The sequence below is a fragment of the Tyto alba genome, unplaced genomic scaffold, assembly GCF_018691265.1.
Source record: "Tyto alba isolate M040663 unplaced genomic scaffold, T.alba_DEE_v4.0 Super-Scaffold_23, whole genome shotgun sequence".
NCBI lineage: Eukaryota > Metazoa > Chordata > Aves > Strigiformes > Tytonidae > Tyto > Tyto alba.
The window spans coordinates 6,229,853-6,255,681 of record NW_024881297.1 but is presented as its reverse complement, the minus strand read 5'-3'; the positions used below and the strand labels follow the sequence as shown (position 1 = coordinate 6,255,681).

The 25,829-nt window shown below is 38.4% G+C and overlaps 1 protein-coding gene across 7 annotated transcripts in view; it reads left to right on the top strand.

Annotated features, from left to right (window-relative positions):
- The window catches only part of MAPK10 (mitogen-activated protein kinase 10), a 172,840-nt gene that overhangs the window by 83,509 nt on the left and 63,502 nt on the right, over window positions 1-25,829 (top strand). For all 7 annotated transcript variants that reach the window (XM_042796704.1, XM_042796703.1, XM_042796705.1 and 4 more), the window contains one exon: window positions 8,385-8,554. In XM_042796704.1, coding sequence (XP_042652638.1) covers window positions 8,385-8,554 — 170 coding nt within the window. The remainder of the gene's footprint in view (window positions 1-8,384; window positions 8,555-25,829) is intronic.

Genomic DNA, 25,829 nt, shown 5'->3' with positions numbered 1-25,829 from the left:
TGTAATTATATAATTATACTGAGAAATTACATTTTTTTAGTACTTCATCTGTACTGTTGTTACATTCTGCTTCTTTACTCTTTTTTTTTAAAGGATGCCATGATGTGGATTGGAGCATAGCATTTCATGTAGTCAGTCTTCTTGCTGCCCTGCTTGCCTACTAGAAGAAAGCTTCTTAAACAATATCCAATATTTCAGTGTAATTCCAGTTTCCTGAGAAGTGTAAACCATTTGCAATAGACTCTAAGTCATGGTTTGAGCCCAGAAGGCAACTGAGCACCATGCAGCCACTCACTCACCCCTTCTCCCTCAGGACTGGGAAGCAGAAAATAAAGTAAAAGGCTCAGGAATCGAGATAAGGACAGGGAGGGGTGTTCACCCATCATGATCACAGGCAAAAGACAGACTCCTTAGGGGAAGGAAAAAGAACATTGCTTTAATTCAAACACTAACAACAACAACACTTAACAGAGTGGGACAGTAAGAAGCATTAACACATCTTAAAAACACCTCCCCCCTGCCCCTCCCTTTTTCCCTCAGCTCTGCTCCTGATTTCTCGCTCTTCCCCTGCAGTGGTGCAGGAGGCAAGGGATGGAGGGGTGCGGTCAGTCCTGCTGCTCCTTCGTCCTCAGGGGGAGGACTCCTTGCATTCTCCTTTTCCAGAGTGGTGTCCTTCTCATGGCAGACAGTCCTCCATGAACTTTCTCCAATGTGAGTCCTTCCCACCAGCCGCAGCTGTACCTGAGCTGCTCTGACATGGATCTATCCAGTGAGTTGCAATCCTCCCAGCACTGAACTTGCAACACTGGAGGCTTCTTCCTCCCATAGAATCCCGGCCTCCCTTGGGCACAATCACCTGCTCTGGCGTGGGGTCCTCCACAAGCTGCAGGTCGGCATCTGCTCCACTGTGGACCTCCATGGGCTGCAAGGGGGCAGCCCTGCCCTCTCACCATGGGCCGCAGGGAAGTCTCTGCTCTGGCACACTTCCCCCCCATTCATCCTTCTTTCTTCCAATGACCTTGGTGTTTGCATAGGTGTTCTTCTCGCAACATCTCCTCACAACTCCCAGGCCTCCTCTCAGGTTCCCCTTCTTAAATTCATTATCTCAGAGGCACAACCACTGTTTCTAATTGGCTTGGTCCTGGCCAGAGGCAGGTCTGACTTGGAGTCAGGGGAGCTTTGAGAAATTTCTCACAGGGGCTGCCGCTGTAGCCCTCTCCCCTGCTACCAAAAACCCCGCCACTCACACAAACCTAGCACACTGTATTGTCAATATATGCAATAAATAAAGAGGAGCTGTTAATCTCCTATGCTCTTAACATACTATGCCTCTATATTCCCTTCACTACTGTTGATAAATTGAGTGTCCTCATTTCTTAGTGTTGCGATGTTTTGGCCAATGTTTAGTGAACCCATTTCTCTTTCCTAATCTTAATTGTATCTTGCTTCTTCCCATGTTATTGCTTCTTTTTCAAATCTAGGGCCTCAGAACAAACAGATTAATACAAACTGCAGTGTTTCCTCTCTTCTTATTTCTCCTGTGAGTTAGATGTGGCTGCTGCCATCACTTTCCTCTGTTTCAGACACAGTTCCACAGGGTGTCTTTGATAGGTTCCTACTTCTGGAGCTGTGCCTGAAAGAGATGTTTCCAAACATCTTTGCCACAGCTTTCTCACCTACTCTTAAATCTTTCTTTCCTGTATTTTTGGCTACATTTTCCATTTGGATCACTGATTAAGTTCCTGTCTGTAAAGAAGCCTCACTCTCAATGAATCTTTTCTCTCAGTGTTTCTTGATCAGTTTTCTCATCCTTACCTTCTTTGGTATGATGACCAGGGTTGGATGTTAACTGTGTGTCAGTGTTAAATTCTTCAGGTCATCGGGAGAATGAGGAATCTTTTTGAACCAGTTGTTTTGTTGTGCAGATACTCACATTTTGCTCATCTCTTAGAAGTCTGGCCTGGAATGAAGCAGACACCTTTGGGTCACAGTGACTTCTGAGCAACACATGATACCACAGTTACAAATGAACTACAGAAATGTGCCCATAAGAAAGAAGCAATTAATAGTTAAAGCTCAGTGAACATGCAGAGAACAAGTGAAGGATATGTAAATAGTGCTTTGCTTTGTGTTTTCAGTAGATACCAATGAAAAGGAAATGGAAAGCTGATTTTTGTGTAGTCAGAACTAGGCAAGAGCCAGTTCTGAAGCTGCTGGGTTTTTGGTATCTCAGAAGAGGTTAAAAAAGGGCAGTGTATTTAAGAAAAAACAAACAAGAAAAAAACAAAACAAAACAACACAAACCCCAAAACCTAAGATGCGTTTATGAATATTGTATTCCAACTAATAAGGTGTTTTAATTTGAAGTTTTAAAATAGAGTGAACAAAGCAAATATAGTAAAAAGATCAATGATTGATCAAGGTTGAGTTCTTTGCAAGGGTCAGTTAGCCACTTGAAAGCTGACTTCATAAAGGAGGCTAGATTGTGTCTGGGAACTAGGACAAAACTACTGGAGATAGATTGAAAGAAGGCAGAGAATTAACCTGTTAAAAATCCCACTCAAAACACAATAAAATCAGGAAGACTGGATGACTAATACAATCTTTACAGGATGGGAATGAGATGGAAGAATGGGGAACTGTGGTGTGATGTGTCTGATAAGATAAAAATCTATAATACTACACCCAAACACATACACTCAAGATGAAAAACCTGTTTTTTGTAGGAGATTTGATCACTACATATGGACTTTTGAGTTCAGGGAAAGCCAGAATAAGTGAAAAGTCTGGCTTTATGGTGAGAAAATTAGATAATATTTCTTCCAGAAATGTGGCATATAAGGAATACACAATGAAAAATAATTTAGTAGGTTTTTCTATGCAAAGATACTTTGTATTTCTCAAGTGGCAGTTTCTGTGACCATCCAAATTTACACAGCAAAGCATGTGACCATTAAATCCAAAGCAGACGGTTCAGTAAACGTTGATTCATCCCAGAATTCTGACACTTGAATCTTCTGAGAAAATTGCAGCTGTACGAGTGGGAGGATAGCCATTAAATTAATAGTGTTGTTGACTTAGCAGATGCACACAGGTGAGCAGGGCTTGCCTGTATGTACATTGTCAGAGCTAGCAAGAAGACTCTGAGGATTTTACCACGCTTCAAAATTTCAATTTATATAATCTCAGCATCTGACTTTTAAGGTTAAATTGTACCTTTAAGATACTGTCCTTTTGGATCCTGAGGGAATAGAAGGCATCCACCTCTGAAATATGCTGTCCTCCATACTTCAGACTTTTTTGTCTGAGTAAGGGTGGAGATGTGGGGGTCCCTGGGGAGCCACTGTGATTGCTAGCTCAGAACATCCTCTCTTCTGCACCCTCCTTATCTTTGGACGCTGTGCCAACTGAAAATTAGGAGTCAGCCTTTCAGTCTTCCATCTAATTATTTTCCTCCCCTCATTCACACTTGTGGAGTCCTTTAGTTGTTTTCAGTAATCTTGAGTCATAGCACCCTTAAAAGTTGATGTGTTCTTGTAGGTTTTTCTGTGTGCAGACAGGGAAGGATACTAATATTGAGGTAAACTTTCCCCCTCAGCTGGTGCCTGCTAACAGGTGCAAAGAAGGGCAATTTAGCTTAAACTTCCATTAGCATGGCTCATATTTATAAAAGCTAAGATGAATGAGATACTGAGCTGTAAGAAATTGCAATGTTTTAGGTTCATCAGTAATTGGAGGAATGGTGTTCAAAAACAAAGGTCTCTTAGTGAAATATGATAAATATAGTTCTTTTATGAGGTAGAAATGGACAAATAGAATCATAGTACCATGCAATTCATACAGAAAATTCCTTCTAGGCAGTAAGTAACCACTAATCTTTAAATAAAATGGGATATCAGGAAACAATTTACTTCATAGTACAGAAAATAACATAATTTTGTTTCTGTTGTGCTTTTAACCCTATATTTTGCTTTCTACGCTGTGAAAAAAAAAAAAAAGGAAAAGAATACAGCTTGTAGCTGCATGTGAGGCAGTAAGTTACTTGAGTTTCACTGAATTTTTAAATAATTGTTCTTTGAAAGCAAAATTTATGCTCTCTAAGCATTTAGTAATGGTGAGAGTATCTTTTTCCTTCTCAAATGCTTCAGTCTTGACAGTTCATTTTCTTTCATCCTCCCTGATTATTGGGATATTGAGCAAACATCATTGCAGAGATGGCTATGCATTTAAGTGACCCAACAAGGATAGCTCTGTTTTCAGATCTGAAAAACTTTTACTTCTCTTACTCTTAAATTTCTCAGTATGGAGGAAAGAAAATGGTATTTGGTCTGTGTTAGAGTTTTCAATTAGACACTGGAAAGAGAAAATAATGGTGCATTCATTCTTGTATATGTGAAATGAAAGTTAAGTTCCAGTCGGTGTTGAAGCAATGTAATTCCATTGTCCAAATATTTATGGAAACCAAGAACAAATGACACTATCTTTCATTTTTCACAGAGGTCTGAGAAATGTATTTTGCTCAAAGTGAAAATAGTGGAGAAATTTGCTTTTGTTTCAATGTTTACTATTACTCTGCAATGTTTACTATTACTTTGAGACCCCGGCATTGTAGCTTGCCCATGTTCATTTGAAGTTCACCTGAAAATTTATTAACTCAATGGAATTCACTTTTCTATATGAGACCTGCATCTTTACTATGATATCTTAAGTAAACCTGATTGCCATGTGTATGTATATCCTCCCTTTCCTCGGCTAATTCTTAATTAAAATTCTTAATAAAAGTGCTAGTTCCTAGTTTCTTAAGATGTCATTATCAATCAAATTGGAAAGAAGTTTTTGTTTCAGATATGTATACAGAAGGGTGTGTACTGGAAATTCCTAGCCCTGTGTCCCTTTCTGCTGTCAGATAATTAAAGCTTTAACTTAAGCTTCCAGTACAGAACTTGTAAGCATTGTTCAGTAAAACCTGAATCTAAAATAGTGTAGATGGGGGGGGTAGGGAAGAGGCATATTAACTGCTATACCAACACCAAAGCTTCTGAAAGGGGTTTGAGTAAGCACTGAGAATGTAACAGAATGAGACCAAAATGTGGTGTATAGGTTTCTTTAAGATCAGAAGTGTGGATTTGAAGACTTTGGGAAGAACATTTTAATCAGAGTTTGAAACTAAACCCAACATTGACGTGCTCTGTTAAGGGTGTGAATTTCCTTGTTAATGAGAAAAGCTTTTTTAGCTTAATTGTGGAGTGAAACAAAACTGCCATTTCCTGGTCCTTATTTAGGAGGTGGCTGTTGTATCAACTTGGAAATGGTTCAATATTTGATTATGTGTCATCTTGGTTTGGGGATCTGATCAAAAGTGATTAATCCAAACCTGTTAATTAATTGATTTAGAGATTTGATTTAAATTATGACTATGACAAGGATGGTTATACTGTTCATCTCCTGATTCTTCTAAAAGTAAGCAGTACTGCTTAAGCAGTAGGCTTCCTGTGTTTTAATTTTGTTTATTTAGGCTTTGGTAAAAATCAGCAAAATATAGAGAGTAAGGGTTTTTGTATTTTTGTAGCAGTGTGGGCTTAAAGGGAGGAGGCAAATTAGTAAATGACCTGGGTACTGTTTGGTATGTCCACAAAGCTGAAGTGTTTGTCATTCAGAGGAGGCATTCTGCTTGGAATGATCTTCTAAATAAATCAGGCTGTCTTGAATTTTATAAGTAATTCTTGGTGTTGATATTTTCTATCAAATCTCCTTATGGCTCACAGATTTTTAAGTAGACAGACTTTGAGAAAAATGTTAATGTAAAAAGAAAAAAAAAATCCATTAAAAATAAAACAGTTTTTACCTTTCCTCCTCACACAGTTAGGAGCGGATTGTCATAAGAACGGTCTGTGTTACGCAGAGAAGAGTGGCTCATGAGGACACTTGTGTGTTCTGACCAGGTCTTACTGGTTGTGGTCTTCTGCGTCCCATTGATCAACATCACTTTAATTGCTGTTGAAATGACTGAAGCAATTTCATACATTAATTGTCTGTATAACTGAGGTACTACAGGGTGGTTCTTCTGAGCTGTTTTAATTGATTTTTAAGACATCCCTGGATTTAAAATAACCACCTGCTGGAACTGCAGTAGTTCAGAAATCCCACTGTAGGCAGCATGGGATTCCTGAGTCCAGTAGTTCACAGGGTCAGTCTAAAGTAAAGGCAAGTAATTTTGATGTGCACAGGATTCTGAATGTAGAGTGGCACAGTATCTTTTCCCGTGTAGCTCCGTACCACACGACGAACTGTTGGGTAGCTCAGGAGTGAGGATGCGAACAATTTATGGCAGGCCTGGCTCACCCAAGCCTTAACGCAGTCATCTGGCTTGTTAAAAAAAGTTGCTGTATCTGTACTTCCAGAGGAGCTGGCTACGAGTCAGGCTCACTAAGGAATGCAATTTTTATGCTGACACTTTATATAACATTGGTTGCAAAGTAATGGGTGTTAATGCTGAATATTGTCTACATTGTTCTGATAATGACATCAGAAAAAAACACGCTGCAAATGTGTTTGTCTAGCCAGAGGGAGCTGTGGTTATTTCCTGTCTATCAGGGTCATATTATTAAAAATAAAGCCTCTCAATTCCAGGTTTGGTATGAATAGCTGATCTAGACAAATTTATGCATCTCTCTTCACATAGTGGAAAGAGTTTTAAGATTAAGGCTACACAGTGCAAATCAGATGCAGTCTGTCTTTCTTCAGATGAGAAAAATTCAAACTTCTTTGGAAGTCATTTCACTCTCTGTAAGCTTGAATTTAGCATTGTGTCAGTGTCCATAAACCTCTCACTTTCTGCGTTTGGGGAAAAAAAAAAAAAAAAAAGCCTTGCCCTGTGTCTGATTAACAAGTAAATGTAATGTTTCTAATTGCTCTTCTGAAATGAGATTTTCTCTTTGAATGAACAGCTACATCTATTAAAATATTACAGAGTCTCTAAGTGAAGTGGTTAGGATTAACCAATGCTGTCCAGTGTCAATGGGCCTTCCAGTGAGGTAACAGATAGAAAAAGGATATTAATCATCCTAAGGCAAACCTGAGAATCCAAATTCTCAGCAAGGTCAGTTATCTGTTTTTAATAACCAGCATCATGCAACACTGGAATGATGTCTTTTTAAATTGGGAAAAAAATAAAATTTAAAAAAAAAATTGCAAAATCAACTTTACGTTTTAACCTGCTGCATCAAAATTCAACTTAGTAGTCCACAGTGACATGACACAGTTGATTATTCAGATTTTTGGGGGAAAGCAATTTATAATAGAGCAAATAAGAAAATCCAGAAGCTGCATTTGCTAGCACTGAAAATAAATGCATAGGCAGAGAGGGTCACATTTGATTTTTTCTTTTCCTTAAAAAAGACATTTGGAAAAGTCTTGACTTCCTTAAGTGAGTTGTCAACTATTTGAGGATAGATCTGTCATAATATGTTGCACTTTTGCATCCTGTGCTCAGCATCATGTAGTATAACATCCTAAACTACAAACACTAAATTTTTATTTCTATCTCAAATTACTATATAACTTGTTCCGTAGTTGCCAGGGAACTGAGCTCGCTAGTAGTCATAGAATGGTTATAATTTAACTTTCTGCATAGTAATTCTACAAATTCAGGTGAGGTTACAGCTCTGCAGTGCTAGCTTCTGTGCAAACATAAAAAATTTACAGTAACTTGTCTTTGTGTCATGAAAATTAGCCTTTGCTTAGGACTAATGCATTTATCAGGTCACGGGAACCCAGAACTTGGGAAGATCTCCTAAGCTACTGAATATTCTCCATGATACTGAGCCATGTCAGGTCACAGTTTCTCTCATAAAATACTGTGCTGCTTTTGCAACTCCTGTTGAAAGGTTCTCAAGGCCTTTATCATATGCTCAGGGGAAGTTTTCAGGCTCGTGAATAGACTTACTTGCTCTACCTGACCAATGATGAAGAGGCTAATTCCAATGTCTCTTGTCCCGCTTCTACACTGATGCAAATCTTCTCATTTTAAATATTGACTGCAATACAAAGGAGGGCAGAATCAGCATGAACGCATAAGCCAGGAGTCATAAAGTGCGGTAACGGCAGGCAGAGACCAGTAGTAGAGAGCAATTGTGCCACAGACGTCAGCTGGAGAATTCACTAGCTTTCTTTAATCAGTGACTTCTTACGGTTGCTTCCTGGGTGAAAGAGGGTTTGATACAGTCTTTGAGAGCATTTGAGGATTCATGTAGATCTATGACAATGAGACCAAAATGCCAAGGAAAATTAGGCTGACTGTGTTTTATCAGTATTCTGATGTTTTACCAGCCTTGGTTTCTGTGTTTTTTCCACTCCCTCCCCCATTCCCTTCTTCTGTACAACAGGGATTTGGGAAACAAGTGGATGTGTCATATATTGCCAAACATTACAACATGAGCAAAAGCAAAGTTGACAACCAGTTCTACAGCGTGGAAGTAGGTGACTCAACCTTCACAGTTCTCAAACGCTACCAGAACTTGAAACCTATTGGCTCCGGGGCTCAGGGAATAGTTTGGTAAGTATCAGCAGTTTCTTTTATGCTTTTGAATAGGATTTGCTTTTTGCATTTCTTCACAGTTTGCTAGCCACAGACATTGCCTAAAATTGCAAAAATAACAGTCAGACAACAGACATCCTGAGGCAGAAGGAGCCTAGTGGTTTGCTAATAAATTCTCCTGCTGGTGAGAATGATAGCACTAGGTTTGTTTCTCCACGTAGCAAAATGTAACTAGCAAGAAAGCGGGAGAAAGATCTTAATCGTAATTGACAACCGTGGTACTATTTCCAGAGGCAGTGCAAATAATATCCCAAGTAAGGCTTGCAATTTTAGTCTTTGTACAGTAAAAGTCACTGGGAGCAATATAAAAACTTGTCACATCCCATAGTATTCTCAAGTATTTAGAATGGAGGCCTTTCAAATTGAGGTAACTTCTAATGTTTCCTTTATTTCTTAAAAGAGACATTGCAGTGATGAGAATAATGCAAACAAAAGACACAAATTCAGTAGCTCTTCTAAATAATACAAAAGGCTTGTGGAACTCAAAATTATTATGTTCAAAAGCTGTGATATCCTGGTTGGCTTATGCCTCTGCATTTTTAGAGATGGCTCTTAAATTTCAGTGGATTGTATTTAAATGTCTATGTGCGGGCATTTGTTACCTGTTTGATTACAAGGCATTAGGGTAACTAACACAGTCTTTTATCTATAACTTGTTCAGAGATGAAGCCTAATTCCATCTGTCATTTTTCTATAGTTCTCTTTTCTGACTTTGATGTAGTGTGTGTTACCTCACAGTTGGAAGCCGTGATAAAGCAACAGCTTCCTTTAATCTAGGGGCAAGTGTTCTCCCATGGATCATTGACACTATAATTGACAGTTTAACAGCAATTAGCAACACATCCTTAGTTAGGTCTCAGTCTGTGAGTTCCAGTGTTTAGTATACTTTGAAGCCACACAAGTCCAAAGATTGATCTAAATGATCAAGTACTTTATTTCATATCTTAAATAGAAAAGTGCTAAAGTTTAGTTTAAAATCAATTTTGGGAAAGAAACATACTTTGTTAATATTAATGTTCATTTTGCACTATTTGTCAACTTCCAAATATAGCAACAGAAGTTTTTTCTTCCTACTTACTGTTCTCTGTTTGTTTTAGAGGAAAATCAGATTTTGTTGAACTTCTCTGGTACTGAATTGCTGTAATGATCAATTATGAGCAGCAAAAACACATAGAAATTAAGCTAAATAAAATCAATAACACCCTGTGAATTTGTCTTTCATACTAGGAGTTGACAGGCAAAAATTAAGAATGCCTTAGGAAAAAAAATCTAATCAGAAAACCAGTTCATATGAAAGTTAACACAAACCCCCTGAAATGTCTGAGTAGCACGGAGAGGCCGTAAAAGGCCTTTATGGTTTAATGATACAGATGTATCATGTGATCAAGTATTACATGATAGAGTCCATGTAATCTATCATTACATGATAGATGCAGAAGATAAGGACCATTTTTGCTTAGTATCTGTTACGTTGTAATCTGTCTGTCATGAGGAATAACTTACCAGAAATACATTAGCAAACTATGAGTAAAGCATGAAGAATCAATGGTGATGTGATAAATTAATGAAAAAAATTGAGAGATAAATATATGTAGTTTAGCTAGGGGAAGACAATACATGATTAAAAAAAAAAAAAAAACAGTTGTTTAAGTTTCTACTTGTGTAATAATAATAATTATATAGTAATAATAATAAGTTTACATATTGTAAAGCACATGAATTGATCTTCAGGTCTGTGATAGAAACAGAAAACGTCAAAGGTAAAATGAGAACAGTTTTCTGAGTTTAATTAGATACGTGCCACTTAAACCACTGAGAAAAGAGGTAGTTGATACCACTCTGCAATGTCAGAAGTGAGCTGAAAACTACAGGGAGGAGAGAGAAAGGTCTCTCTCAGCCTATGGGTATGGATGGTTTAGATGAGGGTGGGGGGAGAGGAATTCTCATGTTCCATAAAATCAACAAAAACATGCTGATGTTGGAGTGTTTCTTTGTGTTTTAAATGAATACTTTTTACCTGGAAGCAAGGCAATTGATCTGTAGGTTTTCTGCTGTGGTTTGCAAGCTATCATTTTTCATATTGCCTAGGATATTTCTGATGCTGCCTGTGATGCCTAGAAAAATTATGTTGTACAGGTATATTTCAAAAGCAATTTGAAGATGATGTGATAGTTTTTGAAATTGTGATGGAGGCAAGGGTGAAGTCCAGTTTTCCATGGCAGGTAGTGAAAACATCACTTACAGGCTTGAGGATCCAAGTGATTAAAATCTTAGAAGCAGCCTATGAAGACATTTAGACTGGCTTATAACCACATTGGTGCCTATACCTGTGTGCATTATCAGGAGAAAGTGTTAGCTTTGAAGATGAAGTTGTCTGGGTGAGTGTCAAATAGATGAGTCTGATGATGTCTTCCAGATGAAGTCCTGAATGTTTATCTTTTTCTGAAGAGTGAAGAGAGGCTTTCATGCTGTATGATGTTGGGATGTGGTCTAATGACTTATCAGCTGGACCAGGGGAGTGTTAACTGGAAAGTGCTTTGTGCTATCTAGTTTATGCAAGAGATTTTTGTGTATTGGAGTAATGTTTGGTGCGGGCAGTGTGAGAGCAGGAATGATGGTTTGAGGAGAGTTTTGAAGAGTCCTGGTAACTCTCCAGTGTACATATAAATTTAGAAAGATATCTCATCTGCAGATAGAGAGGAGACTATAAATATATTTTTGAAGTAGCAAATTGGACAATTTTTTGTGTTTTTTTTTCTTGGAATTAATGATTTGATGATATCTTTGAGCCTGAATACAAAGGAGATTGCAGATCCTTTTTGTGTTCCCTGTAACAGGTAGTATCAGCAAATCAACTGATAGCTTGCTATGTTGCCTAAGGTTACTGTAGGTTCTCCTTTGCTGATTTAATTGCAATTTGGTGGTTGAATCTTAAGGAATGCAGAGTTCTTCCAATTGTCATGATGTGATGGTGGTCCTAGTTGTGGCTTTTGTAACTGCTGATTCTTTCCCTAAGGTAATCATAGAACCACAGAAGCATTTAGGTTGGAAAAGACCCTTAAGATCAAGTCCAGCTGTTAACCTAACACTACCAAGACCACCACTAAACCATGTCCCTGAGTGCCATGTTTACATATATTTTAAATACCTCCAGTGATGGTGACTCAGCCAATTCCCATCGTGTTCAAAGGCAGGAGGAGGAATGTGACATATATTGTCCACTAGAAGATGTCCAGTATGAAGGGGTTTTGTTGCTGTTGTCCTTGGAACTATCATAGGGAAGTGTCCTGTTGTGTCATGATACCGGTAACGGAATATTAGTTAAGATAGAATTGGATAAAACTTTCTCTAGTTCTCCATATATTCATGTTTTATATATACTAAGACAATTTTTATAGGGAAATCTCTTCTGTCCCATAGATTCCTGGTGGAGGTCTATGAAGATATGAACACAGTCGATCAGTAGAACCACTTAAAAATAAATTTTAATTTAATATGACTACCTTCTGTGTGGAATGTGCCTGTAAACGATGAAGAGAATCAGATCTTTGAGTCTGTAAGAACACTTCAGCTCCTTTGTATGATGGTTATCCTTCAGTTCTGGTTTTGTGTAGCAGAACTGACTCCTGGTCCGGGTATAAGGTTCTAAAGTCATACTGCAACAGGAGTAATGGTAAAAAAGCCATAGAAAAGAGGAGCTGACACTTCTGATCGTAATCAATTCTGAGACCACACTGATCAGAGAAGAAGAATAGTCTATGCTTTTGCTATGGTGCAGTAGAAAAGAGACAGAAAATTGTGGACATCTGAGTGTCTTACAGTTAATGTACAACCTTATTTATATTGTTTAGCTCGACACTGGTGTATTAAAGTTCTTGGGAGATCAATATATTTCTTCATTGTGATCCTGCTATCCCAGTAATATTGTTTTGGTTTCTTTGTGCCATTGTGTCGTGGTTTAAACTGGGACGGCAGCCAAACAGCACACAGCCGCTCACTTACCCTCCCCTGCCTGGGGGACAGGGAAGAGAATTGGTAAAAGGAGACTTGTAGGTTGAAATAAAAACATTATAATAACTGAAACAGAGTATAACAATAATAGAAAGTACAAATGGGTAATGCACAATGTGATTGCTCAGCATCTGCCTCTTGATACCCAGCCCATTCCCAGCTGGCAATCCCACGATACCAAGATCCTGCAATCACAATCCTGGAATTGAGAGAGAAGCCCCCTTTCCCGGTCACCCTGCCTTTATATGCTGAGCACAATGTTACATGGTATGGAATATTTCATTGGCCAGTTTGGGTCTGGTGGTCTGGCTCTGTTCCCTCCCGGGCAGGACACAGGGAGTTGGAAATTCCTTGATCTCTCAGCAACAACCAAAAACATCAGTGTATTATCAACATTCTTCTCATACCAAATCCCATACCGAGTCCAAAACACAGCACTATTCTAGCTACTGAGAAAAATCAACTCTATCCCAGCCGAAACCAGGTCACTCTGAATTGAAATACTGTATTCCTTGATAGAGGTCAACATTTCCACTTGTATAAACTGGCGTAGTTCCACTGAAATTCAGAGGTGTTCTCACTGCCAGATAGATTACTAATTTTCCTCAGAAGAGGAGAACAAAGCACATGTCATTCAGAGGAAAAATGAAGTGAATCATGTACCCAGCTATGCCTAGGATTCCAGTGGCCCTGAAGGCAGCAGCAGTGTTAATTCTGTCAGTCCCAGTCTCTCCTGTGGATCAGCACTGAGTGTATGTCCTGAGCTCAGTTACTTACATTTCAGTTACATAGTCACATCTCGCAGACTTTTTGTGCTTAGCATTCTGTAGGCTGGCACTGCAGATTTATCCTGTTCTGTTAAAGATTTCCAAACTGTATCCATTAGTTCAGCTTGTGTTCTCTCTCTCATGCTGTTGTGTGCTTTGCTGATGTGCTTTGACGCTCGGCTTCTGAGGAGGTTTTTGAAGACAAGCTTTAGAGAGTTTTGCAAGTGTTTTTTGTAAGAGCAATGTAGAAAATAGCTGTCAGTTTGTATTGTGAACTATTACTGTACTGTTAGTGAAATAAGCATGCCAATTTAAACAAATTCTCTGACGCTTCCCAGTGCTAGTATCATCTCATACAATGGCAATGAGATTATTTTTTTTTTCTCCTGAGAAGTTGTTTAAACTATTGCCAGAATTTTTTTTCCTGTTGGGAAGATCTTAAATACTGAAATACTGTAAGTAAACTCACATCAAGCTTCAAGCCTCACTCATTTATTTGTACATTGCAGGATTTTTCTCCAGCTACCCATTTTCATTCACATTTTAGTACTCTTTAGATTTTCTAGTCTAGTGTTGCTCTGAAATGCCAAAAATTTAATTGCATGTATTCAGTTAGCCATTGATCACCATCTGATGTACATCTGGAACAGCATATTCTGGTTTGTGTTCTGATCTGTCTATGCCTTGATTCTTTAGAAATACAGCAATTTTCCCAATTGTATTTGGAATCTGGATCACCAGCACATTAATTTTAAGGTGCTGAGAGACTCCCAGTGGGAACAGCAAAGATTGAGTATCTCTGTGGATTTGACCTCCAGAAAATTGAGTGAAGATACTCATCCAAGTTGGTCAGATGTGTGTTTCTTAAGGTGACGTTATTCGAATTTGTGTAGTAACACATATTCAGAGACAGTTTGTTTAGGTATGGGCTGAGAGGAGCAGTCAATGTCTTGCAACACTCTTGCTAATGACTTAACAAAGAATTTAGTTTGGATGTGGAGGAAACTGCCATTAGGATCATAGAGAAACTGCCATATGTCAAACTATACATAACACATCTGAAAAATGAGATAATTGTCTTCAAGAATAAGCAACTTCTTTTCCACCTTTACTTTGATTTTTACAACTTCTTCTATGTACTGCTATTTTCCTTAATATAAGTGGGAAAGAAGCAAGAAAAAGGTATCCAGTAGCAGTGTATGAAGGCACCCAAGGCAGGATGAAGACTCTTTTTTATGTGACAGGGGTACCCGTGATGTAAAGTTTGATCAATAATGATTGTTCTATCTTTTTTTTTAAAAAAAAAGGTCTGACATGTAATTACTTTACAACAAATATTTCTCCACTCTTTTTCTAATGTCATTTTTCTACCTAACTACAGAGATTCCTGGTAGGCAGGAACTCACTGCATATTTCATGTTTGTCATCTTGTGTTTCATTTCCCTTTGCTAGGACATAGAAATCTAAAATGTAATCTAGGTTTCAGTAATCACAAACATTATGTGATAAAACATGATACAATATGCTCTCCTGGCAAAGAGATCAGGGTCTCTGTCTCTAAAATATTTAGACTGCCTATATTTCTGACTCTGTCCTTTTTTCTTCTTTTCTCCTTAAAGAACCTGTGTAGTTACCATGACTACAATATTTAAGCAGGAAAAATTTATTCCAAATTTTCTCTCTGCAAGTTTCTGGAAAAAATAGTAAATAAGTTGGTGTAGAAAATATCTCTGTGCAACCTGTTTTTGTGAACCCTGACCACGATACTTACTTGGTCATAAACTACAGTTCCGAAAGGCACTGTCAGGCTCATTTGAGAGCATTGACTCCCATGATTTTCGGTTGGTTCAGTACAATTCTTCGGTATAGAGCAGGTTGGTTCATAACCATGACTGTAGAAGCATCTATGATTCTGTTAGAGCCATTCAAAAATTTATCAGCTGTTTGTAAATTCTGTGGCTGCAGTTACACGAACTGATGTTTCTGTGTTGTCTGATTAAAAGCTCAATCTCATTTACACTTTTTGCTATCAGGCAATGACATTTTATAGCTCACTTTACAGATACACCTATCTCTTCTATCCCACCAAAAACTTCCTTTTGGTCACTACCAAATCTCCCTTTTCTCACATTTGTTCTATCTCACTCTTATGCTGCAACATATAAGACAGATTTTTTTCAAGACTCTCCTTGCTTCTCCTGGTGTGTCAAGATGTCTGCCTGGCATTCAGTCACAGACGAATTTCAGTTCAGGGAGGAAATCAGGGTTGGAATTATCTGCTGTTAGTGTATTACAGCCATTCTTTAACGGAGATCGGACTTATCCTTTAATTTCATTTACTTGAAATCCTGTCACCACTGAAATGAGGACTGTTGCATCATCATCACCAGTTACCATGTGTTTAACATGAGGGCAATTGCACTAAACACTTCTGTTCTCTCTTAGGGACAGGGGTTTTTCCCTCTGATAGGAGAATAGTTGTGAACATATGGAATCAGAGAGGTAGGGCTATAGGACAGAGCAGAGAGCATCCAAATAAAATGGCAGGTATCAAAAAAAAGAAGCAATGGAACCAGAAATAGAAAAACTGGAGCCAGTCTGGAAGGAAGTGCAATTTTCTTTGTCAGCATGTATTGTTGATATTTATTTTCTGATATTTATGTAGTATACACAATTTCACGGTGCTTTACAGAAAGCAAAATGTTGTCCCTTGTCCCAAGACATTCTGTCCTTAAACAATCATAAAAAAACAGTGACAGCAAAAAAAAAAAAAAAGTAGTATAACAGAAGTTGTGCAAAATAGAAAGACAATATGAAACAAGATTTGTATGAAGCCTAGGTGAAGTTTGTGAACAATGTGAGACATGTCTGGCATGACATGAGTGAGAAAACTCACCAGCATGGGCAAGAGTTGGTAAAAAAAGAGGTGATTAGGAAGAGAAGCAGAAAGGCAGAAGACTCAAAGGCATGAGTGAAAGCAAGTGGCAAACAGGACATCGAGGGTTTTTTTTTTTAAATTGTTTTTTTTGCTTTTATTCTTTTCTGGATTCATAGTGTTACACTTTTCCATCCAAAATTGTTTGGTGCCTGTTTACAAACCAGAAGTAAATTTTGTAGCTCTGGGGTCACTAGTTCAACATGAGCCATGGAAGGGGGTAGAGTTTCTAATTCAAACAAAAATCTTGGTTTAAAATTGTGTCGGAGCATCTACATCTTGAAATTTCTGGTCTAAAAGGGCAACTCAAAAACCTAAGTAATTTTAAATTTTGTTCCTGTTGAACAAAGACATTTTGGTTTGTTATACAGCAGGTAAAATATTTTGTATCCTTACAGACCATCAGTTTTACCTGCTAGCATCTTACTTGTGTCAGAGACATCCCTCAGGATGAGAGACTGTAGATATAGAATTACCCTGGTTGGACAAGAGAGTGCTGAATGAGTTAGAGCAACCTGGGCTGATTGAGTTAATGTTAGGGTAGGGGCAGGCTGTGGATTAGCCCTTTGGCTGAGAGGGTAAAGGTGACATGTGTGGCAGTGTTAGCTTTCTTCCCTCCCAGAACAGCACCAAGTGACATTTCAGCATCTTCAATCTTCTGTTTCTGTCTGCTTAGAATAGCCTTGCAGAGATTGCAGGGTTAGTTTTGGCAAACTAGAATTTGAGTAGCCTTTTAGGGTTAACCTTTTTTACACTGACATTTTTTTCCTTCCATGATGATCACATTGCAGATGATGACTTGCTGACAATACATTTTTAGTGCTTGGTTGAATTTAGATTTTTAATCAGTTGAGAAATGCAGCAAGAAAGGTTGTGAAATAATGTTTCTTTTTCTCCAAACTGACAGCCTTTGTTCTCTTTGTCAGGCAAGCCAGCAAGTCTTTTAAATTATGACTGTGGGGTGGCTATGGAAGATAGTAGCTGTTTTCTATTTCAGTTTGTAGATCCAAAAATAACAGATTTATCATCTGACTGACAGTTTGAATGTGCTGGGTACTCAACTTCTGCCAGGTGCACAGGCTCTGCCTCGGTGTCCGTATTTCCCTAGTCTTGTAAATTGCTGTTAAATGAGGAAACTGGATTTTTTCTGGCTTTGCTACTTAATGCAACTTGAAAACTGTCCAAAGTTTATATATCCTGCTGACAGTTCAGAGCACTGAATGTGAGATCTCTTTGCCAGATTCGGTGTCTTATACCCATTCTGCAAATGCTGGGCAAACATTTACTCAAAATGGTTTAACTACAAATCACGCTTTAACTTCCTTTGCCCATATATTTTCTATCAATGCATATTGATAGGTAGCCCCAGTTCTGAGCAATTTTTCAGATGTTTGCCTCAGTCTGGCTTCAATAAATCCTTGAGCATACAAAGAGTGACTAGTGTAGTGTACTTTGGAAACCATGAGCTTGTCATCTCTTACATGTCACACATGTAAGGGAAAACATTTTGGACTAGACCCCTTTTAGAACAGAATGAAAAAAAAAATTGTCTTCTTTCACTGACCAGGTTGAATTTCCTAGGCTGGCAGTTAACAAAAATTATTGTCAGCTAGCAGACTACGTAATGAGTTAGTGACAAGAGAAACGCAGAACCAGATAGTACTGTTTTTGCAGTTCTGTTTAGGAAAGGATTCTACAGCTGAATCACTTTCAGAGCCAAGTATAAAGAATTAGCAAAGTATATACAGATGAGAAGTATGTAAACATACTTCATATTCATCATCCTCATGAATATTTTAGTCACCAGGCAAACTAAAATGGCACCCATTATGAGATGTGCACCAGTGTGTTAACAGTATAGCTGCTTCCACATCACCTTTCCTACCATATCCCTGCAGTGTCTTTGTGAGGATGGCTATGGGAAAAGAGTTTATCTTGCATCAGTATACAGAACTGATCAGTGAATTCCACAATGGTTCTTGTTAGGGCATCACCAACTCATGTAATTAGAAAAATAACTAAATTCAGGTTCAAGCTGTATACGAGAGGTATTTTTGTACAACTTGAGCCAAAAGGGAGTAATCTTGTCCTTCTGAATTGTCAGCTCAGTCAAGAGATTTTGGTCTGTGAAGGATGTGGAGCTTTTTTATACACAGACTTGTGGTTTGTAGTGGTGATGGAGCTGGAGAGGATAGTCACCTTTACGAGCTGCTGGAGGTTTTGACGGAAGAGCACTTTGTTAACACAAACAAATTTGATACTTTCATGCATGTAATTGTTTTAAAAGAAGGTATCAGCAGAGCAGGTTCAGCCTGGTAACAGAAGAATTTGTCAGCAAGTTATAGAGGGCAAATTTTGCTTCAGATCTTCATTTTCTTAATAGACTCCAGCTTATGATTTCTCTTCTTCCCAGCAGTTTTCCATGCGTGTAGCTTCTTTCACTACACAATGAATTATTTTGTTATTTTACAGTTTTACTCAGTAGTATAATTGGCAAAATTATAATATAGCACATCTGGAGACACACGTGACAGATGTCGAATGAACTTCTATTGTAAATATGCTTACTAAAAATAAGCATTCCAGCCTTTTTTTTTACTGTGCAAGTACTTTTACCTTGACTTATGTATAATGGCTCGACCATTTTTCTTTGGACCACCAATCTGAAAGTTTGGCAGGTAAAAGCTGTCTTATCATGACTGAGTTATAGAACAGATTTCACAGCAGAGTTTTCAAATCTAGTTGCCCTTAGAAATACCAATTCATTTTGCTTCCCAGTTTATCTTTGCTGGAAAGGGCTGTTTGACTGATACTGCAGGCAATGACTTTAGTACTTTAAACAGAATGATTAATATGGGTAAAAAATTGGACTGCAAATGTGATGGATATGAAAATGATATTATTCTACTCCTTTATGGGTGACAGTAAAGGGACTGGATGAGTTGTGGGCTTGGACTTCGTGTTTACTTTTTTAAGAATAAGCATGTGTGCATTTGGATCTCTGAAGAAGTTCTTTAAGATCAGAAATATTTAGGCATACACTGTCACAGATCTGACTGGGGAAAGATTCCTGTTGAAAGAATTTCTTCTAGCTATGGCGAAGATTATTCTGTTTGACTCCCATTTCAATAAGCATAGTTACGACTGGTCATGTGAACAGTTCTTATTTCTTTTTTTGGTCATTTCCATACATTTTCAGACAGAAATGTGTGTAGAGCTCTTTAAATCACCTTTTCTTGTTGAATGTATGGATAACCAGAGAGCTTTGGTCTGGTTACTGAAAAAATGTAGCTCAACTAAAACATATTTCCATTTAACCAGGGCCTTTAGAGAGCTTGTCCTGGTTCGGGCTGGACTAGAGTTCACGTTAGTTTTCGGTAGCTGGCGGAGCGCTGACGCACACTGAGCTCTCAGGGACGCTCCAGCTCCCCGTGCCCTGCCTGCGGGCGGGCGTGCAAGGAGCAGGGCGGGAACACAGCCGGAGCGCTGGGCCCGGATTGGCCGCTATCCCATGTCATGTGACGTTACGCTCACCATATAAAGGAAGGAGTGGGCGGGAAGGGGCCTGCTCTCACTTCCGGCATCGCTGCCGCGGCGTCTTTGTGTTTCGGGATCGCCGGCCGGGAGCGGGCGGGTGTCGGTGGCGGGTGGTGAGCAGTTGCATTGTACATTACCCGTTGATTCTGCTGTCAGGGAATTATTCTGTTATTGTTATTCAACTGTTTTTATCTCAACCCGCGAGTCTCCCTTTGCCCCTCAGATTCCCTCCTCATTGCCAAGTGAGGGGGGGTGGGTGAGCAGCTGTGTGGCGTTTAGCTGCTGACCAGGCTCAAACCTTGACAGAGCTGTAGTTTGCAAGGTGAGAAATTGAATAAATATGTTGTAGTGAAGTGAAGAAACTTGTATTAAAATGCTACAGTGATAATGTCAGTGTCACTATAATGAAATGATACAGTAGGCATGGGCATTTTTAAGTCAAAGTGTGCCACGTGTTCTGTTCTAAAATAGTTAATATCTACATGTGATATCCATAACATGAATTGGACAATACAATTTTTCATTTTCAGAGGACTTTATTTCAGTATCAGAACCATATGTCTTACAAGAAAAGTTTGAGACCAAGTATTTTCTATTGCAGTACAGTAAATGAAGAATATTGTGTAAGCAGAGAGCAAGACAAGTATTTAACTGAATTTTGCCTGCCATAAAGCATGTGCACATTGAATGGTGGGCCTCATTCTCTAAGAATTTTCTTTGAAAAGAAACCTGTCTTTCCTGATTAAACACCAAAATGTAAAAGGGAGACAGACATTTTTAATTTTTGTCTTGATATCATACAGTTATAATGGTACACCTTTGCAGTTTAAGTGCTACAGAATTCACTGTGTCATCTTGACAGTAATGTTGAACTGTCAGTCAAAGAATAGGATAATAATTCCAAACAATGCAAGCACTTCTGTCCTCTCCCACATTACTTCATTCCAATATGGGATAAGAGCGTGTGTTGAATATTTGTCAGTGAATTACCGTGCTTTGGCTGCTATGTTTCCAAAGGCCCAAAGAGGGGACCTGCTCCTATTCAAGATGTACTGAGGTGACAGCTTAGTTGGACCTTTCTTTTTGTCTTTGCTGCTTAGGTTTCATTTCATCTTGGCATGGGAAGGGGCTCCAAAGGCAGGAGCTGGAGCACCTTGCTGGCAAGGTGTTTGCTGTGATAGGATTCCTGCGTTTGACTCCTCTGCTGCACTTCAGCACACACAGCCTTCGCTGACCCATGCAGTGCAGGAAGGAACTTTTTGAGTTCAATCAGTAATCTCTGCTGTGATGAGGAAGCTCATGGGAGGTCTTGGAGTCTGATTTATTTATTCTGTGACACATCCATGGTGATAGCAAAAAAAGTAAATGATGACTGGTGTTGCAGCTGGGGAGGCAGCTTGATTATATTTCCTAATGCAACTGTTACCAGCTGATTGCAAGAAGCTGTGAGCCGATGGAAACTCAAAACCAAGAGCTGGAACGGTGTATGGTAACAGGAAAAGTGAAGCAGTCATCCATTATGAAACTGTATTGGTCTCCTTAAGCATCAGTTCTGAATATTGACTCAGAGGCCACAGAATTTCTCTGCATTTTGAGGATAAATAGACCTGATCCAGTGTGTAGAGTAGCTGTTCCTGACAACAGGTCTGGAATGCTTCATTAGGGTCATAATGGTTATTTTCTGGGTTTTGAGCACACAGCATTGGTTCCAAACCTAGTAAGGACATTGAAAGGCTCTTGTTCTTTACAGTGGCCTTTGACACGCGCTGTTTGGGGAAAACTGCTTCTGCATGCTGATGCATATATGGAATTCTTTTCTTTTATACTGTTTTAATGGAAAGCATTCACTATTTTAAAAGATATTTTCTGGGGGGAAGTTTTCACTCTAAATATAATGTGGGGGTTTTTTTTCTGTTTAAAAGTAATTATTGAAGCGAGGAATATGCACGGTTCATAAATAGAAATGTATCAATGTCTGCCTTTGGAAACTCGGAAGTTACATGTCAAAAGGAGAAAAAAACAGGGCAGGGAGTTTGAAGTCAGAGAAATTACTGTAAAAAGGATTTATATATACATCCATCTATGCTTTTCTTTTTACATGTATGTATATATACATTTCAGTGTGTATCTGTGTGCATATATATGGATGTGTTCTGCACCCTCTATCAGTGGTGACCATTGAGGATGAGTTATCATTAGTGTTCTTGTTAAACATGATTTTTAAGTTTACCAATCCTCTTCACTGATGGAGATCTCAGCACTAAATAACCAGGGTGTTTCAAATACACAGATCAGTGATTTGTTTAACAAGATCAGTTTCAGCTTTCTTCCCTATTGTTGTGCTGAGATGAAGGAAACAGGACAAAATACTAATGTCAGTGGCAAAACTAACTTACTTAGAAGGATCAAGTAATGCAGATATAAATAACAGTGATTTTTAATAAACAGAGATGCAGCTGGAGCCTTTCTGAAGGAAGGCAAAGATGACCGAAGTTTGTCACTTTAGAAAGTAGCTTTTCAGAAAGATTTCAATACTATATTTGTCACTATACATATATATATATATATATATGTAGTGATAGGTAAGAGGAATGCTTAGTGTCCCTTGAATTTCTACAACATTCAGTGAAGAGACTTTCTTAATATAGAAAACTGTTTGGTGAGATTGCCAAGAGACTCCATTTCACAGCCTGCCCCAGGATGCCAGAGGCTGGGAGCTTCCCTTCCTGTTTCGGGCTTCCATCCCATCATCTGAGAGCTAATAATAGTACTTTTATTGAGCAGTGGCTTGAGAAAGGGTAAACATCTTGAAAAGGAAGTGTGTGCCCCATCCAAAGACTCTTGAAACTAAAGACTATCAAAAATTGCCATTTGCTGTCCTAGGAACCTGCCTCTAACAGTTGATTTAATGTATATGTGTTTTCTTTGTTTTTGGCGGTCTACTCTGGGGTAGAATATAATGAAATTGGTAAGTGTTAAGTTTCATTGTTGATTAAAAGAGTTATTCCTGTATGGGAAGAATAATTTTAAGTATTTACTTGGTGACTATTGAAGTAGAAACTTGAACATGAAACTAGAATGCTTTTCTTTGCTTTTTGAAATAGGTATAAAAATGAATGCCTGGTCCTTCAAGCGTATGATAACAGAGCATTGCTCATTGATCATTACAGTCCGAACTCCCACACAATATTAGTGGTAAATGATGATCTGGGTTTGTGTAAATCTGACTGGAACGAGTTTCATTTATTTTCTTTTTTTCTTTTTTTTCCCTGCTGAAGTCAGCAGAGAGTCTTGTTAAATAGCTGTAATTACATATATCTCTTGGTAGTCATGAATTTATATTCGCATCTGGCAAAAATTTCTCTCTGCTAAATAGGTTTGTTTCAAATTATTTATAGTTTAAAAAGACATTTTTAACACTAACATTTACCTCGCCAAATTAGCCATAAACAGGATTTATAGGAAAGTTTATTTACTGCATTTTCTGTCTGTGCAGTTGCCAGAAATATGGTAGTAAACTTGGAGGATTTTTCTGAGCTCATGTTGCACTAAAACTGTCATTTTATTACAAGACCAGGGGTGAATTATGGTCTTTGTTATAAAAATAGAGCAACCATATAAATTAAAAAATAAATCCATAGTTAAGCAAGAGGTGTTATGATAGAGTTTCCAACGAAACACAGGCTTTTAGATGCAAGTCCAGTCTCTTATTGGACATCTTGAAATTTACTTTCACGCTCAGCCTTTTCACAGCATCTCGCAGACACTCATTACTCTCTCTCTCTTATTCCCGCTCCCTTGAGTCACCTGTTTATACAGCCACTCTTCTGCAAGTGATTGAAGTTTGTCTTAAGAAGGCTGATATATCATCAATACTAACCTTGGTGTTCCAAGGTAAGGATTTTGTGTAGCAAGCACCAGAGAGAGGACCTACATGTGGTATCTGTAATTTCATTGTAGTAAAATGCATAGTTGGCTGTCTGTAAACAAAAGCTTCTCTCTGGTGAATAGAAAATAACATCAGTGCTATTAATTTACTCAGTGCAATGAATTTACGTATTGACTTCTTGAAGTAGTTGGACACCTTCCATTTGATAGAAGACAATGATAGAACTGCAGTCATGGTCCTCGTATCTCAAAGTAAATATCCCTGTACAAAGGATTACTTTAGCTGTTTTATTGTGCTCCATGGTATGTGAAGGATTGAGAACGGATCATAAAAGCCAAGGACTTAAGGAGCCTTTAGCTTTCTGATTTTAGATTGATGATTTTTTATCTCTTGCTTTGATGGAGAGAAAATTCAGAAAAACAAACAGATAAGAAACTGGATAAAATAGTTACCCGGACAAACTTTCAGTGTTACTGTTTTCTAACTCCTAGTCAGTGATTTTATGATGTAACTAATGAGATTAAAATATGAGAAAAGATTATTAGAATTATTCAAAGTACTTTTACATAGCTCAGTGACTCTCATGTAGGCTTTTCTTAAAAGAAGTTGGGTGATCCAGTAATATGGATTAGCTGACAGTTTTGCCTGCTGAAGTATATTTGCAATATATGTCCATGAATGATAGAGACAAAACATGTAACTGTTGAAATATCATGTTTTTTGAATCCTTTGGCATTGCATTTTATTTGTTTAATACTTTCTTAATGGAATTAAGGAGTATTTTAGTTGTGGTCTTTATGATGCTCTGTTGTGGCTGAATTAAATGAGAATGAAAGACACAGTTCTGGCAGTTGCTACAGGAGATTTGTGTTCTGCCACATACTATTAGGCTATAAATCACACATTTTGTTCCTCCTAACGTAAAGTTTAATTGAGCAAAATTCTCTGCCCAGAATGAAGTCAAGACAGACTGGATCTTTGATAGCCTTATCACCTAAGCTGCTTGATGTATACATTTTAACTAGTGACTGCAATATCTTAGTTTATGCATGTGCCAATTATGCTATTAGGTGGGTCATAAAAGTTAAATGTCTTATTAATGAATAAGAGAAGAAAGAATTGTTACCAAATGACAAAATGGATGATGTTGGAGAGTGCCTGGTCCAACCTACCTTTTCAAAGCAGAGTCAACTAGATCAGGTTGCTCAGGACCACTGGAAGAGTCTGGCTCCATCTTCTTTATTCCTCCCAGCAGATACTTAACAGCAGTGGTAAGATGCCCTCTGAGCCTTCTCTTGCCCCAGGCTAAACAACCCCAGCTCACTCAGCCTCTCCTTGTATGACAGATGTTGCAGTCCCTAATCATCTTAATGGCTTATCAATGGAATTGCTCCAGTACATCCCTATCTTTCTTGTACTGAGGAGCCTGCAGCTGGACCCAGCATTACAGATGTGGCCTTAGTAGCACTGAGCAGAGCGGAGGGATCACTTCCCTTGACCTGCTAGCAACAGTCTTCCTAAATGCAGCCCAGGATGCTGTTGTCCTTCTTTGCTGCAAGGGTACGTTGCTGGCTCACATTCAGCTTGTTGTCAACCAGGACTGGTGGGTCCTTCTCTGCAAAGCTGCTTTCCGGACAGTTGGCACCCAAGTGTGCAATGGTGCCTGGGGTTATTCCTCCCAGGTGCAGTACTTGGCATTTAACTGTGTCGATACATCAGGGAGATCCAGTATTTATTTTTACTTTTTTCTGTAAATTAACATCTTGATCTGAAATAGTTCCACTATGAAAATGTTAAAATGGACCTTTGTGACAGTTTCAGAATACCTGCAAGGGCAGTCATGAGAATTTGTTTTTCTCTCTGAACATATTTTGGGGGGAAATCACACCATCCTGCCCCAAATGCCATCAGTGGACTAAAGCATTCTTTGCAAAACTCCTCATCACCTTTAGCAAACAATTATTCTTATTTGTGGGACGTATCTGGTGTGTTATTTATGCAGGAGTAGTGTAATTGAAATATTTCTTACTTTTCCCCACCTGTGTGGTTTCCAAGATATACATTGCCAACACTTTTTTACTAATTTAGAGCTCT